Source organism: Ipomoea nil, unplaced genomic scaffold (genome assembly GCF_001879475.1).
Source record: "Ipomoea nil cultivar Tokyo-kokei standard unplaced genomic scaffold, Asagao_1.1 scaffold2480, whole genome shotgun sequence".
In the NCBI taxonomy this organism is placed as follows: Eukaryota; Viridiplantae; Streptophyta; class Magnoliopsida; order Solanales; family Convolvulaceae; genus Ipomoea; species Ipomoea nil.
This window is the reverse complement of record NW_017618908.1, coordinates 4,257,773-4,277,821: the sequence shown is the minus strand read 5'-3', so window position 1 is coordinate 4,277,821 and position 20,049 is coordinate 4,257,773. Positions and strand designations below refer to the sequence as shown.

At 36.6% G+C, this 20,049-nt stretch overlaps 1 protein-coding gene across 1 annotated transcript; it reads right to left on the bottom strand.

Annotated features, from left to right (window-relative positions):
• Nucleotides 1-16,739: 16,739 nt before the first annotated feature.
• Nucleotides 16,740-18,887, bottom strand: LOC109152859 (cyclin-D5-2-like). Its single transcript, XM_019300528.1, has 6 exons — nucleotides 18,686-18,887; nucleotides 18,335-18,586; nucleotides 18,152-18,238; nucleotides 17,740-18,055; nucleotides 17,525-17,658; nucleotides 16,740-17,435 (listed from the first exon to the last, which is right to left on the bottom strand). Exons 2-6 carry the CDS (start codon nucleotides 18,548-18,550, stop codon nucleotides 17,307-17,309), a joined length of 882 nt encoding a protein of 293 aa, XP_019156073.1. The 5' UTR covers nucleotides 18,551-18,586; nucleotides 18,686-18,887; the 3' UTR covers nucleotides 16,740-17,306.
• Nucleotides 18,888-20,049: the final 1,162 nt, after the last annotated feature.

Sequence of the window (20,049 nt, the reverse complement as noted above, 5' to 3'; positions counted from 1 at the left end):
CGTTGCTTGATCTAGACCATGCCCTTACTTCAGTTTGTTTTGAGAAAGATAGATGATGTATGTGATAGCCTGCTTGAGAGTCGATCTCAGGTTCTCAATGAAAGCACCAATGACGATATATTTGTTACCCGGTATGTTTGTAAGTAAACATGGTTGTATTGCTTCAGAGTTTGAGTACAATTTTTTTTATAGCGTGTCCCCCCTAATGTCACAGGAGCTCAAGTTTTATAATAGACAATAGCTAACGGTTACAAAGCATCCTAATAACTACAACGACTCCTTTCAATAAGTGTCCTCGCTCCTTAGTAATTGATGTGTTCTCCTCCCTAAGTGCGCTAACTCTTCATAACGTACTCATGCTATTTGATGATGATGTGCTCTTAATAAGTGTATGGGCTTTTGCAACCGTTCCACCTACTCTTTCTGCTCCTTTGACTATATATCTTCAATGCATTGACGGGTTAGACCAAGAATACACTAGGTCGAGTCCAGTGCTTTATCCAATTATATTATCATGTGGGGTTATCTAATTCATGGTTACCCCATTATTATAATTCACATTATGTGGGACATTTTAGAGGAAAAATAACATTTTCCTTTTAATTATTTGTAATATAAATTGACACGATATTCATCCGCAACTTATTATTATTATTATTATTATTATTATTATTATTATTTTTTTTTTTTTTTTTTTGGCAAAATGCGGAACTACCTAACTCTGATTGCTATCCTAAATTTTGTATCTCGAGCTAACATTAGTGGAACGTTGGGCGCTGACATCATATGCGAAACGAAAATACTTTGTATGGGACAAGCACTTAACAGTGTGACACTGTATCTTAAAAGGCAGCCGAGAAATGTGACCAATAAAAATGTAGTCCTTGCAAATTTTTAATTTAAAGTTTGTATAAAGTACAAAACATTAGACCCAATGCAATAAAATAGGTGAAGAGATAAATCATTGTGACTCATTTGCCTATTACTTAGAAGGATTAGTGCTCAATATAATGCTCACATGAAACTCACCACATTAAGTAAAATTCTCATAATGATTAATAAGACTCGATCATGTATTATTGTCAACATCTATCATTCAAAAACCAACTGAAATTGATGTTCATACCGGTTAAGTGTCAATTTCCTTCACAAAGCATATGCTTGAATGAGTTTTTTGCAATCTAAAAGAAGGGAGTTGTCCATTTCTCCTCGTTATTATAAATATTAAGTCCTTTAATTACTGCTTTAGAGTTGGAAATTTCGATCTATAGTTTCGCTGTAAAATCATCTATAACACTAATATGTACATTAATCCTCAAAAAACCTTGGCTTTATTACTAACTATGACGACAAAAATGTTTTCAAACAAGTTTGGGAAAGTTTCAGAATGCTGCAATATAAATATTTAATTGTGGGTAGGAGACTAAAGCAATCATTATTGTGTGGACCATACAATTAACTAATGTACACTCAGTACACAAATAATGTATTTTTAGTATATTAAAAATATACGTTGTATTTAGAGAAAATACAATATTTGAGTACTAAAATTACATTATTTTATATAATGTATATTCGATAGATATACGAATAATATATATTTTTAGTATATTATAAATGTACTTTTTGTTATGTTCCATACAGCACTATGTGGACCGATAATTTGGCAAGATGACAAGTTAGGGTTTGGACCATTATGAGTGTGTCCCCACGGATGAGTATGCCATAAATTAAGCATCGGATACAGGTGAGGCCCAAACTTTATTTGCCGGCCATGAAAGAATGCAGTGCATGTAGCGCCTGAGTTTAGTGGTGGCTAGGTTTCCATCAATATAATGCCAATGGGGTTTTGTGAATTGTGAGGATGACACCATATATATATACATACATACCACATTAATTATATTGTAAAACAACTCTCATCTGCAAATTAAAGTTGTGCTATTATGTTGTTGGGACCTTCGAGAAGCATATGCTGCCAAGGAAAAATGACTTTAAAACTTAAATTCCAAAGACATTTTTTTTTTTTTTTTTTTTTTTTTTTTGTGGATAAGGCCAGGTATTTCATATTGCATAGAATCAAACCACCTACTGGATTATATATATATAGGGGCAATATAGGGGCAGGATTAAATGAGAACATGATCCTTGAGTAAAAAGTGAGTACTGATTTATCTCAACCATCTATCATGGTTCATCAATAGCTGATGATTTTTGTAAAAAATACGAGATTAATTTTATAATTATTAAAAAATTTTAAGAGCGAAATTTATTTTATAATTATTGCAAATTTGAAAATTTAGTAATGATAAGATTCTAACTTTTAATTTCTCAAGATAGAAACTGAGGATATGCATAATGCATGTCTACACTTTTTAAAGGGAAGGTGTTCTCACATGAACCCTACCTGAGTAGGTTGAAAATATACTCTGTTCAACCTACTCCTGCTCATTCTTTAATAGATGTCCTCACTTTGTGAATAGTGCCTCCATCGAGGCTCAAACCCGGTACCATTAGACTACAAAGTTCTTGTTCTTTGACTCTAGTACAATGTAGTATCTATTCATAACTACTTTCTCAATGGAAGCTTGAACTCACAACCTCCCATATGGGAGTCCAACCCGGGTGCCATTAGACCACAAGGTCTTGGCAACAATATTTAATTAATAGATATATTTCTCTTGTATTTTTTTTATAACTCTAAGTGAAGTCAATCAATTCAAATAAAAATAATTTTATTGTCATGTTAGGAGTAGATCAAATCAATCTAAAAACATAATAAGTCTTAATCAAAGTTATATCCCTAATTTATGTCCATATTGTTAGTGCTAATAATTTTGTACATTGTACTTTTAGAGTTGTATTTGATGGGGTGTGAACCCCGTGGGCTCGGGGCCCAAGAAGAAAAGAGATAAAGCCCAGACAAAGAAGGGAAGCCCAAGAAGAAAATGGAGCAAGCCCAAAAGAGATACGAGCCAAACCGAGGAGTCGGTTGGCCCAGGAGTCGGCTCGACCCGGAGGTCGGCACGGGTAAGGGGTCGGTTTAACTAGCCGTTATTCCTACATCATCACCCATGAAACCTATTTACTACCCTATTATTACCTAATCATTACGCTACTTACTAACTAGCCGTTAGACACTTTATCAACCAACTTAATACCCATAACCCCCTAATTATCACCCATCAATACCCTACTAATGGTCCAACGGACACTTTTTGGGGATGGGCTAGCTATAAAAAGGAGAAGAAGAGCACAAGGAGGGGGGGATCCATCCATTCACTCATTCATCTACATGGGAGGACTCTCCCAAGCACTATTCCTTACATGCTAGAAGGTCACATATCACTCTTCCACAAAGACTCTCTCAAGAAGACTCCATCCACTCACTCTATATACATGGAAGGACTCTTCCACACCATTCCATCACTCTTCTTTCTATTATTCTTGCTATATTATTAGAAGCACAACACTTTGTATAGATATAGCCCTACAAGTATGTACCAAGACACCTACAAAATACATAGTGGAGTTAGGCTTGGCACCGCCCAAAAAGGCCCGTGGTTTTCCTTTCGGTTTCCACGTCAAAATCATCGAGCCCATATTATTTTAGCAAGATTTTTATTGAAAGGTGTATCCTCCAGCTAAAGGTTGTGTTGGACCTCCTTGGGCCCGAAAACCCAAAAACCATCACTGGCGCCGTCTGTGGGGAGCGTGACGAAAGGTCACGTTTGCCTCTTTATCTGAGCAATTTTGGAGAGCGTCCGGTCACTACGGACGGAAGATTGAGAAGGTTCACGGAGAGCCGTGGACCAAGAAGAGAACTAGAGGAAAGTCAAGTAAATAATACTACACGTTGAGGTCAACAAAAGGTAACCATTATTATATAAATTTTATGTAGTATTTAAATTAAAGTTGTTGGCAAAGAGGGTCGGTCCATCACACCGAGGGACTCGGCCGGGGGAATCAAGAATTCGGGACGCCGAATAAACGGTTCCTCCAACACGACCTTAACGGTAGACACCGTGGTCACAATTATTTTTTCTCCAATGTTACTCTTGATTATGCGAGAAGAGTTGTTTATTTTGAGCCAGACAAGTAGTATGTTGTTAAAAGAGGCTTGTAAAATGGACTCTTCAGTATACGCATTCTAATACCATCACAGCAAGAAAATTGAGCCCGCCGACTAGACGCAAATCAATTACAAAACGGGTTATAGTCTGCCTCCGATACAGGACAGATGGGACTCGACGCATATAAATTGCATATCTCCTGCACGTAGCAATTAAGTATATTAGAATGCATGTCTTATTGAGAAGCCACGTACGGTGAAGTAAAAAAAAAAAAAATAGTGAAAAAGGAAAATTTGAGAAAAAGCAAGGGGAATTAAAGATTTACAATCTCAAAGCAGTCTGGGCGCAATCGAATGGCACGTGATGCCGTTTGCTCAGGTGGCACCAAATAAATGAACTTCCAGAAATCGTGACGCGGTGACGAGATGAGGCGCGGCGACTGATGGACCTTCTGACCGACTGGTTCTCCAAAATGTTCCAGAATAGCTTTAGCCTGATTAACTGCGAAGCGCGGGAGGCTCGATCAAGCCGAGAGCTTGAGTGGGTCAGCCGTTGGTCTCAAGGAAATTCCATCTCGCAGGCTCCGGAAGGTGTCCCGTCGGCGGGTGGCGAGGAAAGAAGCACTGATCAACCGACTTTCGACCCGCCTAAAATTATGTGGCTCTCATTCAATGATTACCCACACTCCGGGAACACAGCCTCATCTTCCAGACAATGAAATACAAAACCTATAATTGGAGATGAAGCTGGCTCATCCCGGTTGTGCAGTCGGCAGAGGAGGCTACCGGTGCATTGTGTGGATGGCGCCATTCTACTTGGTTCCTAGCTCCGGCGACTCTCGGGGATATACGTGTGCTTGGGATGGGTAGCATGGAGAGCTCAAATGGTGCCTTAATAGAAGCCTCCCTCGGGTTCATGAAGATTAATGTAGATGCTACAAAAAAAAAAAAAAAAAAAAAAAAAAAAAAAAAAAAAAAAAAAAGGTGGCAGTCGAGAATGGCGATCAGTCGGCAAATCCACTCCCGGAAACGGTCGACAGTTTGTCGAGTGAGCATGAAGGAAAGATGTTCCAACCTGAGGGATCGCCGAGTGCAAATCTATCCTTTTGCGATCAAGGGACTGGGAAACTACCAGACGAGGCAGTCTGGATGCAATAGAGAAATCGACTATGGAGTCGGACTCGGACAAGGCTATTCTGACAGTTAAATATTTCGCTGCCAGTGTGATACTCTCCCAGATGCCTTTGATGCACTTGCCGACTGCTCTCACCCTAGAAGAGATCCAACGTGGCTCCGGGCATAGCCCCTGCGATTGTTCGGCGGAGTCATTCACGATTGGCGAGAGGAGTTGCCGCCACTTACGGGTCGAATCGCAGAATGACGAAGGCAGCAACAAGCTCCAGGACCCGGTATCAAAAATCATGGACCCTGCTGTCCATGATTATGTTATGTTTGCTTAAACGAAGTGGGAAAATAATGAAGATTCATTCGGGAGTTCCTCAAGGTTCTCAATTTGCCATTTTTGGTTAAAAAGACACATGGAAGATATTTGTTTCCCATTGCAATATGTGACGCCATTCTCCAAAAAAGAACAAGTAAGCTAAACAAACCGTTCGACACCAACTCCGACCCCTCTCCCGGTTCTCTTTCTCTCTGCAAAATGGAGGACGCGGCACCCAGTTTGATCAGGCAAATCTGTGGGAATCAAATATCAACTTTTGCATGAAGATGTGGGGCGCCTGACAGAAATTAGTGTTAAAGGGAGTCGGCGTCGATAGCGCCTAAACTCCAAACTCAGCAATCAACCAGCCAGTGTCATGGAAATCGCCATTATCTTGAGCATCTGGTACAGATAAATATGTGAGAATTAAGAAAGAAAAAGCAGTCAGCTAAAAATATATGCAGAAGAGAAATGACATAATGTTGGTGAACCGCATGAGATCCCTACGAGACAAAGATAAGTTGTGAGAGAGGCTCTAGGTAGCGAAATACGTGGTCGGATGGATAGTGCATGGCGAGATAACCGACTCCAACACTCGAACTCAGAGGCGACGATGAAAGATGAAAGAATGACTCCGACTCCGGCAAAATAAGCTTTACTAGTCGCCGACGAACACGCCCACAAGCCCGGCACCTTCGCCGCGAGTCCACCTCCGGCGATTCTCGGAGCTTTGCAGGAAAATTTGGAGCAGAGGCATGATGGAAATATGGAGACCAAAGTGTATGTCTATATAGTAAGCAAGCAGCAAAACCCAACGAAGTCGTCAAGTCGGCTATCATGCAATCAGTCGCTAGATCGGAGTCGAACATTTTCACATCAGAAAATTGCTTCTTATGCGCACTTGGAGGATAAGGAATTCGTTGGTCGTGCCAATAACATTTCGGAAAATGGGATCGATCCAATGGGCGCTCCTTCAAATCAATCAAGAATGGTAATATCAAAGGATTGGACACTAAAACATCGTCTCTATGCAAAGATCTCAGTTGGCAATTGTTTTTAAGAGGAGTTAGGCTCGAAATCTCACCACCATCGTGTTCTGGAATTGGGGATGAGCAGAGCGAACCAGCAACTGGGAATTACGGAAGAAGGTTTAGATGTTCAAATATGAAGAATATGGGACTTTCACGGTAATCGATGAAAGATTATGGAATGTGCCCTCTTTGCACTCGCATCCAGTAGGCAGATCTAAATTACCCATTTTTTATGCGCATTCATATGTGGGAATTTCCAATTCTTGCGTCAATTTCGCACACGGAGGCAATTGGAGGAAGGAGAAAATTATGGAAGACTGTACATATACGTGCAACGTACGCAGCATTTTGGGGAAAATTAAAAGGCATAAAAATCTCGGATATCAAGCAAATATGGGGAGGATACATGCATTAGGGGGGCCTCAAAGCAAGAATAATTAATAAAGCATGAAATGGAATAGGGGAATTGAGCGTACATGGCCATCAATGGTAAAGGCATACAAAGATTTTGGGCAGCACAGCTTTTCTATTTTTAGAGGCATACTTTACACATGGAATGGCTTTTCACCGACATGCACCTTTCAACGGTGATACTAGTGGCTGACTCTAAGCACAAAAAGAAATAGCTTATGCAGAGGATCGTTTTTGAAATTCTTGGAGGTTACTTCCTTATCCAATTTACACATTTAAAGGGTGAAGATGCCGGTATAAAAATTAAGAAGGGAAGCAGAAGCATAACGGAAATGTGAGACATGAAGGTGTACGTAGCAATGTCTTGTGGGGAAAGCATGTGCACTTGTGAGGCCGACTCTTAGAGTCTGACCGAGTAGGTCCGCCCATTCGCGCTGGGCCGACCACTCCGAGTCGGACATTGGATTGTCCGCCCAATCAGCTTCAAGGCCGACTCCTATAGTCTGACCAAGTAGGTCCGCCCATTCGCGCTGGGCCGACCACTCCGAGTCGGACATTGGATTGTCCGCCCAATCAGCTTCAAGGCCGACTCCTATAGTCTGACCAAGTAGGTCCGCCCATTCGCGCTGGGCCGACCACTCCGAGTCGGACATTGGATTGTCCGCCCAATCAGCTTCAAGGCCGACTCCTAGAGTCTGACCGAGTAGGTCCACTCATTCGCGCTGGGCCGACCACTCCGTGTCGGATTGTCCACCAACCTAGATTCGAGGTCAACTACTGAGCGCCCGGACCTTGGGCGGTTGACCCGTCTAGTTATACGGATAGAAGATGAAAAAGGGGGAAAATTGCAAACACACAAAAAATACCAACGATCTCTCCAAGGCCAGTGAAAATAAGAAGAATAGAAGGGGTACATATGTGGCATACAATATGGGAGCACGACTCGGCATGGAAATTTAGTGGCAGAAAATGAATATACATTCCAAAATATTGCTCATGGAATTTCTCATCCACAAGGGACTATATAAAGGGAAGGAAAAGTAAAGGCAACAACCGAGAGTCACTCGAGTTAGTAAAAGAACCAAGAGTCCAAGAAGTTTACTCAGAGAAGAAGAATAGTAGCCAGGACTCGCCTCGAGCAGGGACTTGGCGAGAGAAAATGAAAAGAAACAAGGGCTAGGACCCTTAGAAAAAGCCAAAAGAGTCACCTCGACTGAGGGACTCGGCAAGAAAAGATAGGAAACAAGGGCACTGACCCTTAGACGTTTCCGAGAAAAAGCCTACAGGGGTCGCCTCGACTGAGGGACTCGGCGAGTATTGAGAGAAACGACGGGGCACTGACCCTAAACTGTTTCTGAGATAGAAAAAGCCTAATGGGTCGCCTCGACCGAGGGACTCGGCAAGAAAAGATAGGAAACAAGGGCCCAGACCCTTAGACGTTTCCGAGAAAAAGCCTACAGGAGTCGCCTCGACTGAGGGACTCGGCGAGTATTGAGAGAAACGACGGGGCACTGACCCTAAACTGTTTCTGAGATAGAAAAAGCCTAATGGGTCGCCTCGACCGAGGGACTCGGCAAGAAAAGATAGGAAACAAGGGCCCAGATCCTTAGTTGTTTCCGAGAAAAAGCCTACAGGAGTCGCCTCGACTGAGGGACTCGGCGAGTATATAAAGAAACAACGGGGCACTGACCCTATATTGGACATAAGTTTTCGCGCGTACAAAATGTTAGTATATATATATATATATATATATATATATATATATATATATATATATATATATATATTTTTGCAGTGTTTTATTGATTCATGACGTCCTTGTCACTCATTTGCCTCTCCTAGCATATCTATACCCTATAAATCAGAGTTTTAGATTGTATTATTTTCTATCGACTTAAGGCAATAATGATGTGTCGTAAACAACATTATTCTTCTTTATTAGTGTTTATATACTCTTTAACTCTTGAACTAATTCATTGGTTGTCTATAATTTAGTAATTCTAATTTCATAAACTATCCAACAATCATCTTAGTAATTAATTTTTAAAAATGAATGGGTAATTATTTAACGTTGTTAATATCAAATACTATGTTAACACGATATTCTTTTGAGAGAGCGTAAGTATTTCTGCTTGATATAAGCCGTGAATTAATATCCTATAGAAGTTATGAATATACATTATACAATAGTCGTATTTTTAACTTTTGTATTATTTTTTAATTTGCAATATATTCAATAAAAGAGTCACTTTTCAAGTAAATCTTGATAATATGTTTATAATATTTATAAAATTTTTCCTTTCTTCATGTCTAGTATTTTAAAAAAAAAAATTGTTTTTGAAACTATTGAGAAAATTTTAATTTTGGTCCTATGACTATAGGCGTCTTGTTAATTTTAGTCCCCGACTTTTAAAAGTGTCAATTTAGTACCTTAACTATGTAATTTTTGTCAATTTTAGTCACTCCGGCCAAATTGCCGGCCAAAAGTGACCGGAAAATTTTAATGTATAAAATTTTGAGGGCAATTTAGTTATTTTACTTCTGTTTTCTTTCTTCTCCTACGGATTTATCTCTTCTCTCCAGTTTCCGACGATCATTTCTTCCTCCGTTCTTGAAGCTGCCGCCGTCGTCCTTCTTCTCCCCTGTTCGAATGAGTTTGGTCCTTCCTTCTTTCCAAAGCCAACAACGGCAATCGCGAAGGGGCGGTGGCATATAGTTCAAGAAACTAGACAACAAAAATAAGCACAATCAGACAACAAATATACTATAATATAGTATAGATTATGACCGACGGCAACCTTAACATTTCCGACTTCTTTGATTGCAACAATGATTACCCAATTGCATGTATGTAATACAACCGCCGCTTCATCACTACCATTGTTGGCTTTGGAAAGAAGAGAGGACCAAACTCATCCGAACCGCCACTTCGTCACATACCTTACGATCTATGAATCTGAGGAATGTTCTGAAGACAAAAGCATGCTAAATGCACCCAAAACAAAATCACATAATTGAATTCCCGGTTAAGGAAGAGAATGTTGAACTCTGAGTTTACCTAAGTTATTTATTTATTTATTTATTTATCCATCAATGATAAAAAGATGGCGAATTCTTAAGAGGAAGGATTCAATCTATTCGCCCAAAGCTCTGTTTGGCGAATTAATCTGTGGCGCGGCGGTGGCCAATTGGTAGCGTTGAAATTTCTCCTGGTAATTATTGAGGTTAGTGCATAAGTATGACACTAATTATAGGCTTAATTATGATGCTCATTCAGTGATTGAAAATGGCGTATAAGCTTCAACAAGTTTTAGCCAAAACTTTCCGGCCGCGTAGAAGTGAAGAAACGGAGAAGAAGAAAAAAAGAATAGCAAATGACTAAATTGCCCTCAAAATTTTATACATTAAAATTTTCCGATCACTTTTGGCCGGAAATTTGGTCGGAGTGACCAAAATTGACAAAAATTGCATAGTTAAGGTACTAAATTGACACTTTTAAAAGTCAGGGACTAAAATTAACAAGACCCCTATAGTCGTAAGACCAAAATTGAAATTTTCTCTGATTTTATTATTTTATATAGTGGCATTGGATTTGGTAAGAAGTTATAATTAGTTACCCGAGGTACAAGTAGAAATTTTTGGGCAATTTATATCCTACACCACGGCGCGCGTTGCACTATGCACCCAGATGCAAAACGACGTCGTTTTATTTATTTATTTTTTTTTTTTGAAATTTCCCGCCCCAGTGAATGGCAGTAGTTTTTTCTTAAAAAAAAAAAAAAAAACCCCGCTGTTCAATAATGTACATAATGTTATACTAGAATACACATAATTGTATACATGAATGTACATAATTATATAACAAAATATACATACTCTTTTTAAAAGATAATACACATAATCTAACATAATACATAATAAACATAAACTTTTAACATAATACACATCAACTATTAACATAATACACACAAATTTTTTGATTCAGATGTACATAACTGTATAAAAAGAATGTACATAATTGTATAAAAAATGTACATAAGTGTATGAATCAATACACATAACTGTATGAACAAATACACATAACTGTGTAAACAAATACACATAATCCCAGCAACTTCCTACCGCGCCTCCCAAAACAACCCCAAAACGACGTCGTTTTGGGAGGTGCGCGGCGCACAGTGCTATGTGCGCCGTGGTGTAGGGTATAACAATTGGAAATTTTTACACATTGGAATTGGACCTAAAACTTTTTATAAAAAAAAATGTGTTTGGGCTCACTTGGGCCCAATTAATTATTATTTGGGCGTAAAACATTATCCTTCAAGCCAATCGTTATGCTGTGCATCCGTATGCACCATGCATGGTGCATACGGATGCCAAAACGACGTCGTTTTATTAAAAAACGCGTGTCTCCCCTTTAAAAAAAATTCAGGTTCGATTCCCAGCAACAACATTATATTGTGCATTCATTCTGGAATTTTAGTTCATAGATTATGGAATTATAGTTCATTGATTATGGAATTATAGTTCATCGATTATGGAATTGTAGTTCATCGATTCTGAAATTTTAGTTTATAGATTATGGAATTTTAGTTCATTCATTCTGGAATTTTTAGTTCATAGATTAGATTATGGAAATATAGTTCATCGATTATGGAAATATAGTTCATCGATTATGGAAATATAGTTTATCGATTATGGAAATATAGTTCATCTGTTGTTGCTGGGAATCGAACCTGATTTTTTTTTTAAGGGGAGACGCGCGTTTTATTAAAACGACGTCGTTTTTGCATCCGTATGCACCATGCATGGTGCATACGGATGCACAGCATAATTTGCCCCTTCAAGCAACCCACCTGGATAACATTGGCAAATTATGTTGTACACAAAACTGTCATAATTGTGAATATAGAGTTCAAAAACTATGAACATAAAGTTCTATAATTATGAACATAGAGTTCTGTAATTGTGAATATAGAATTCAATAATTATAAATAAGAAGTTCAAAAATTATGAACATAGAGTTCTGTAATTGTGAATATAGAATTCAATAATTGTGAATATGAAGTTCAAAAATTATGAACATAGAATTTTATAATTATAAACGTAGAGTTCAGTAATTATGAATATAGAATCATGTCTACCTTGCAAGGTAGACACGGTTCCATGACATAACAATTGTACAACATTATGTTCTTTAATAATATACTTCTGAGCCCCAATGATCTAACTATCTAAAGGAGCATTATTGAGTGGATCATAGTCCAACCGTGTAAACCATAAATAATTTGTGTATATAAACTATATAATTTGAAAGTACATTATTTAAATACTAAAAATACATTATTTTGTATACTATCAAATAATGTACTTGCAGTACACAAATAATGTTTAATAATGTTTGTGAACAAACTCGCTTAATGTTTGTTTAATAATGTTCACGAATAAACTCAGCTCGTTTAGTTTTCGTTTAATAGTGTTCACAAACATGTTCATGAACAATAACTTAAGTTTATACAGTTATCTACTTTATTAATTTTATTGGGATACCGAATGTGGAATCTAAATACCTTATGTTTTAATTAAGTTTTTATGTTTTTGACTTGTAATGTGAACAAAGAGTTTGTGTGTGTGTGTGTTTTTTTTTCTTTGAGACTTGATATTTTCACATTGATATTAGATGCTATTTGTGGACTTATTTGTATTATTTTTATAGTTGTTATGTTGTTTGTTTGGTTATTATTTGTGAACATAGATATTTCTTGTTCACGAACGAATTATGATCATGAACATGTAAATACATGTGTTTGTTTATGTAGCGTTCATGAACGTGTTCACGAACGTTAACGAATATGCATGTTTGCGAACGTGTTCGCAAAAGTTAATGAACAACATGTTCACAGGGGCGGAGCCACCCCTATCCCAAGGGGGGCCTGGTCCCCCCCCCCCACCCCACCCCACCCCTCATTTTTAATAAATATATAGGTATATTATTATAATATGGATAAATTATACTTTTGGCCCCCCTCCTAATTTTTTTTTAAATAATCTATTATGTATATATTAAATGAATTCGAAAGTTACACTTTTCGTCCCTAAGTTATGAGATCATTGTAGAATTCGTCCATAATTGTTGGTCGTGTTCACTTTTCGTCTCTAAACTATAATTGACGTTGCAAATTTCGTCCTTTAAATGACATGTTGTGGTCACTCTTTCTTTCTAAGCTATACTTCGTTCCTAATGTTTTGTTAGTAAAGGGACGAAATTTGTGTATATATTGGCACAATCATATATGGTATATATATAATAATATTGTGTGGTTGATACTAATATCGACTAAGATAATAAATTTCTTCTATAAATTTGCCCCCCCCCCCCCCCCCTCCCCAACCCCAGCTTTCTGGCTCCGCCACTGCATGTTCATGAACGTGTTCGTTAACATTAACGAACGAACAACCTCTGTTTGTTCATGTTCGGTTCGTTAACAACCTTAATTACTAGTGCAAACCCACAAAAAATTTTCAATGGGGACAAATGCTATTTACAAGCCTTTCCAATTCTACTTTGTCTCAAATAGATACATTTTGAGAATTAATTTTTCGAAACAAATAATTTAACTCCTTTACATCGTTTAAGGGTTGACTGTGAAAGCTAATGAATCACTTGTGCATGCATCTTTTTCCAGTCCTGAGAAATTGATGATTAATCAGTTCAGTTTCACTGCTGTCTTTGGACTGCCTGAAAGTCTGGGTTTTATGATGCAGACTGGATTACTGAGCTATGATTATGTACTTGCCATGCTGAGCATATATGTATGTAATATATCAAATAAAAATATGCAAGTCAAACTATTAATTTAGACACATTTAGTTGGGACGAAATACTTCTTTCCATTATATTTGATATATTGACATCTAAATGATGTACAGTGTAACTATTAATTTAATTTTTTAGTTGAGACGAAACATATTATTCAATTTGTCGAAGGAGGGTTTTTGTTGTTGACAACCAGAGTCGAACCCCTCGCATCGGCTCTAGAAGCAAAAACTTGTGTTGATTGGTCATCCAACTAAGCATGCGTAGAAAAAAAAAATACTAAGTCGTATTTTGTTATTACTTGAATTGTATGCTCTGAGTGAAGTCGATCGCCTTTTAAATAGTTCAAACCAAGAATGCGACAACTTTCATGAGAAGTTGAATTTGAAAGTGTGTAATTATTACTAAATTAGTTGTCTGACCAACTTAATTAGGGTTACCCCATGGTCCAGTTATTGTACAAAATTGCTAGAGAAAAATCTCTTAAAATCTTCCTAGACTTTGACAAGTTAGAGACTTTTCATTGCATAATATGAGTTAAGTTCCTACGTACAATGATATGAATATGTTAGCAAAAAGCCAATCCTAGCAGAGGATCTAATGCCTCTCCGAAAACTATAATCTTTGCATAAGTATAGATGGGATTTCAAATGGGTGGTAAGACACTACAATCTCACATGTTTTATAAAAGATTCAATATATATATTAAAATCATATCTTTATTTATATATTGGGAGGAATTTTAGAAGTATCAAAGAAAATATTTTTTCTCTCCTCGTAATCAAATATATATATATATATATATATATATATATATATATATATATATATATATATATATATATATCATATTTGCACAAGTATGGATGAGGATTTCAAATGGGCAGTACAAGACTTCAATATGTTATGATATTGTTTTGTACTTTTGTCATTGTACATAAGATTCGATATATCAAAATCATACTATACCTTTATTTACATTAGGATATGGTTTTAAAAGGATATAAGAGAAAATAGGCTTTGATGTGTAAGTCCACCAATTATATTTACCTTATTACTACCTCTTCAAAAATTGTCACCTTTGCATATAGCTTGGTATAGATGGGGCTGTCACAATGCACAAATTATGCAGTGGACTCATGTCCACAATGCATTGTGGACACGAGTCCAAAACGACGTCGTTTTCAGGGAAAACGCGTCATTTCAGTTATTAAAAAAAAAATTTGATTTTGTCTCACCGTTAACGACGTTATTCGTTTGTGCCATTATGAATGTACAGTTATGGAATTATGAATGTACAGTTATGGAATTATGAATGTAAGTTATAAAATTATGAACACAGAGTTCTGACATTATGAACTTACAATTATGAACATATAGTGATAAAATTATGAACATAGAGCTCTAAAATTGTGAACATCGAGCTTTGAAAATTATGATTTTACAGTTATTGCTTATGAATGTATAGTTACGGAATTATGAATGTACAGTTATGCAATTATGAATGTACAGTTATGAAATTATGAACACAGAGCTCTGACATTATGAACATATAGTGATAAAATTATGAACATAGAGCTCTAAAATTGTGAACATAGAGTTTCGAAAATTATGAAGTTACAGTATTGAATTATGAATGTACAGTAACGGAATTATGAATGTACAGTTATGGAAGTATGAATGTACAGTTATGGAATTATGAACATAGAGCTCTGACATTATGAACATATAGTAATAAAATTATGAACATATACTCCTATAACAAAGCGATCTGAAAGAAAAAAAAAAAAAAAAAAAAAAAAAAAAAAAAAAAAAAAAAGAAGATAACAGTGCCTAACGGCAATGTTACCCATGTCCAACATGCATGCTGGACACGGGTCCATAGCATAACGATTGGTCACAATGGGCAATAATAGATTACAATCTAGTACTGGGTACTAGTTTGTCATCATACAAAAAGTTCAAACGTTCAGCGTATCAAATTTGTATTTTTATTTATATTAAGAGATAATTTTAAAAGTATCAAAAAATCATGCTTCACTCACTTGATCACTCCTTTCGGATCGTACATCACATCTATTTACCTTATATTATTAGGAGGTTTCAATTTAATTTCATTTGGTTGGTATCATGAGTGGAGAATAACAATCAACATAGAAATTCTCTCTTTACCCAAACAATTTCTTGGTTTTCCATAACCTTTTCAACACAACCACTTCATAGGAGGAGAAAGATCAGAGATCAAAGGGCCCCATCCATCTCAAAGCCATTGCTCCAAACATTCAATCAGATCAAGTAACACTTCATGATTCACCTCCACAGCTAAAAATAAATAAATTAAAATTTAAAAAAAAAAAACACTTTTTATGGTCATTGGCTGGCATGCATCACAGTTCACAGATAGATGAATCAAATCACATACAAATTTCTCCCAAAAACCCTACTTGCTTTCAGCCTTTAGAAAGACAAACAAAGCAAAACATCCCAAACTCATCACCCTTTCTAAATTAGGATTGCAAAGAGAGTGATTGTGACAAAGCAAAACCACAAATCTTTGCACGAATTTCACTGTAACAAAATTTAAAATTTTCAACGAAAAACTTCGTAGGTATGTAAGTCACACCTATTTAATCCATTGTTAAATTTTTTGTTGGTATTTTGTTGTTTTATTGTAGTGCTTGAATGCATATATCAATTAGGTGATAAGAGTGCACTCTAAATAATGCTACATTCAACATTATAAAACATTTCAAACAAATGAGTATGATAAAACATTATAATCTGATTGTCGAGTTATATTAATATTGACAATTTGATATATTGAAATTTTACGTTAAAGTACATACTCTAAATATATCTCTAACATTATGCTAAGTTAAACTTTTTATTACAATATAACAATTCAACCGTAATGTATTATTGGCGCAAAAGACAACCCTTATCCTTTGCACAAATTTTTTATATATATACAAAAATTTGTTCATTAAAATGTAATCAAAATGGAAATTCTTTCCTTTCCAGACAATTTATTATTTTAGGGTTTTCCACAACCTTTTCAACACAACTTCATAGGAGAAAAAAGGAGATCAAAGGCCCCACCTCAAAACCCCTTGCTACAAACATTCAAACAGATTAACATTTCATGATTCACCTTCACAAAATGTGCTCCAAATCACACAAACAACTTCCCAAACCCATACAGATTTCCCCCTTTAAAACCCCACTTGCTTTCAGCTTTTAGAAATGCACAAACAAACCAAATCAAAGCATCCCAAACACGCCCCTTTCTAAATCGAGGACAGCAAGTCATTGTGTACCTAAAAACCGCTACAAAGAACTTCTTTCAAAAAATATACGAAGTATATAGACCTAAATCCGGTGATATGATGTCTAGTAAGTAGTAACCTCTTATATGTATATAGTTATATCATTATATCGAGGCCCTTTTCCACCCCAACGCTATAAACTCGAAATTTAAACTCAAAGACTCGAAGTTAGCTTCTTGGTCAATGTCCATCTTTTAGCCCTTTTTTCTTATTCATCTCCGTTGATTTCGCCTTCTTCTTTCGGTGACAAGGGAGGAGACACTATGATGGACTCTATGAACTCGTATTCTTCCGTGTCTAACCCCCTCATTTGATTGTAGCAGAACAACAGATCGTCCTGTTAACGTTATAAAGATTTAAATAAGAAACTGTAACAAAGAACAATTCGGGTCTTTTTATATGTATAGAATAAAGATTAAGACTCACAATTTTAATAAATCCACTTCTAGGTAAGGCATTTATCTTAACCTCAATGGTGTCTTTTTTTAGTCCTTGATCCAATGCCAGCAATGTTGCTGCTGCAGCTAGTACATATGATCTGTAACCTATTAACTTTATGTCTGCATAAAAATAAAAACAAAAGAATTCAATAACAAAGCTAAACAAATTAATTACCAAAAACCATAACCATTAGACACTACCTTCCATCACTCTCAACATTATCTCCATAGATTTCGACTCTAAAGCGCCTTGATCGATTGGCGTTTGGGCGTTTCCTCGACAGTTTTTGCTAAACTTCATCACGAAATATCGGGTGAAGGCGATTGGAGTGATAAGTCCCATTCTCCATTCCAATTCATTGAGTACCAAAAGCTCCATTATATGCAACAATTTGCTCTCAAATTTGTATAATTCCATGGGATATTCTAGTAGTGATGGCACTCTACATTCCTCCATTTTAGCAGCCAATGAAAGGCAAGCAATTGACAATAACCTGATTGCCCAATCTTGTTTACCCTATGGTTAATTTCATTACAACATTAATCAACAACCCCATTCAATAAAAACCAGTGAAGTGTCAAATTTCAAGATAAAAATGAAAGCTTGGCTTACATCTATGGATCTTCTTGACAGAAATCGATCAAAATATTTCACTGATAAGTATGCTGTCTCTATACTGAACCCAAATAACCCTCTTTTCTGAATCACAAATGCAAAAATTAAGAACAGAGAGAGAGAAAATGGGATTTAATACTCAAAGGAAAATCAAGAAAACAAAACCGGGAAGAAACCAACATCAAGAATGTATTTTATTGCATCTGAACGAGCTTCTTGAATCCAAGACCCACTGATAAACAAATCCCTAGGAAGCTCATCAATGGAGGTTTCTTTCTCAACCAATCTCTGTATATACTCATCTGCTTCTTCTTCTTCTTCTGCTGTAGTGAGCTTAGTATCCTCTGATTCCTCTCCCCCTTGCAGACAAGACTCAGACGATGTAGAAGCTTCCATCCCGATCGAGGTTTCTTCCTTTTAATTCCTTAATATCTAAAAATAGAAGGGGAGAAGATTAGGATAATAAGCAAGAAAATCGGCGCCGCCAAATATCTTGCATGTGTTTCTATTTCAGCCATAATTAGAGCTTACCCAGAATGGGGGGGAAGGTGAGGCTTAATGGGAAAATGTTGGGGGTATGGAGAGGCGGAGAGGCGGTGACGGCGGTGGAATGGTGAAGGTGGTGGAGCAAAAGTGAGTTGGAAGTTGAGATGACTAAAGGTTGACTGGCGAGAGTGCAGTTTTTGAAGGCGCGAGGGAGATTTATTTATTTATTTATTTAATGCCAACAACTTATAAAGACTATATTATTATTATTTTTTAAAAAAAGTTAGTTTTCTAACTACCATAATGATCAGTTGAATCTCCAGCTAGGTTTTTTATGGACACTACTTAATTCATTTAACAAAAAACAAAGGGATAAAAGTCAAATAGAACCTTCCACTATAAGTCAAAATGTAATTAGATCCATAAACTAACAAAAGCTTTAATTAAGCCCTTCATCTCTTTACTTGTATGCACTTAAGTCCATAACTTCTTAAATTTGTGCAATTAGCTCAATTTGCAAGTAAACACAAAGTAGTAACAGGTAAAATTGATTTTAAAAAGAAAAAAAAAAAAAAAAAAGACTGGCAGCCCCAACAATGGGTAAATGCCACTCTTGTTGGCAACTGAAAGCTTTGGGTTCCATTGCTGTCACCGTCGGCCGGAGCACTTTTGGACGACATTACTACAAAGGGAGGTGTGAATTTCTCCTTCGTCGGAGCGGCGGCGCTCGACAGTTCATTCTATGAAGAAAGAGGGATTACCAATATTTATACATACCAATGTGTCCATTAGAGTTCGGTTGAATTGGTTCAAAGATATGTTGCCATCTCTGATGCCCAGCTAGCCAAAAGAGAAAATCTCGAAATTTTTACTTGTGGCCTAAATGTAACTTGTTAATTAACTTAATTGCATAAAAGTGAAAAGATGAAGGGTCTAATTGAAGCTTTTGTTAGTTTAATGGACAAATTGCACTTTGGCCTATAGTTGAATGGTCTATTTGACCATTATCCCAAAAACAAATAAACACCCCTACGCATTATGAATCTACGTTTTCAAAAAAAAAAAATTATAAATTTACAGTAAAAAAATTATGAATCTACCCTTATGTTTACCATACACATTGTGAACACGTTTCCACAGCATCGGTGAAGTGGCTCATCGTAGTACCTGTCAACTTGTCAAGTGACCAGTCAAAGATCCAGATGTAACCGTCATGAATCTTGGCCCATATTCTGACATCATCACCGCCCACTTGTCGGATTTTCGCGCCCTTTTTGCGATCCTTTATCATATGCAGCTAGCCAGCTATGCTTATAGCGTATATGTAATTTGCAGAGTAAGATGAATCCTACCTGATGGTAAATGATTTGGGCTCTAAAAGGATTAACTTAACTCGTATAAAATATAAT

Excerpts from the sequence above, each read along its gene's own strand:
- LOC109152859 (XM_019300528.1), bottom strand. The coding sequence starts at position 18,550 with ATGGAAGCTTCTACATCGTCTGAGTCTTGTCTGCAAGGGGGAGAGGAA. Across the intron at positions 18,239-18,334 it reads CAATAAAATACATTCTTGAT|AAAAGAGGGTTATTTGGGTT; the intron begins GTTGGTTTCTTC and ends TTTGTGATTCAG. Across the intron at positions 18,056-18,151 it reads TGTCAAGAAGATCCATAGAT|GGTAAACAAGATTGGGCAAT; the intron begins GTAAGCCAAGCT and ends AATTAACCATAG.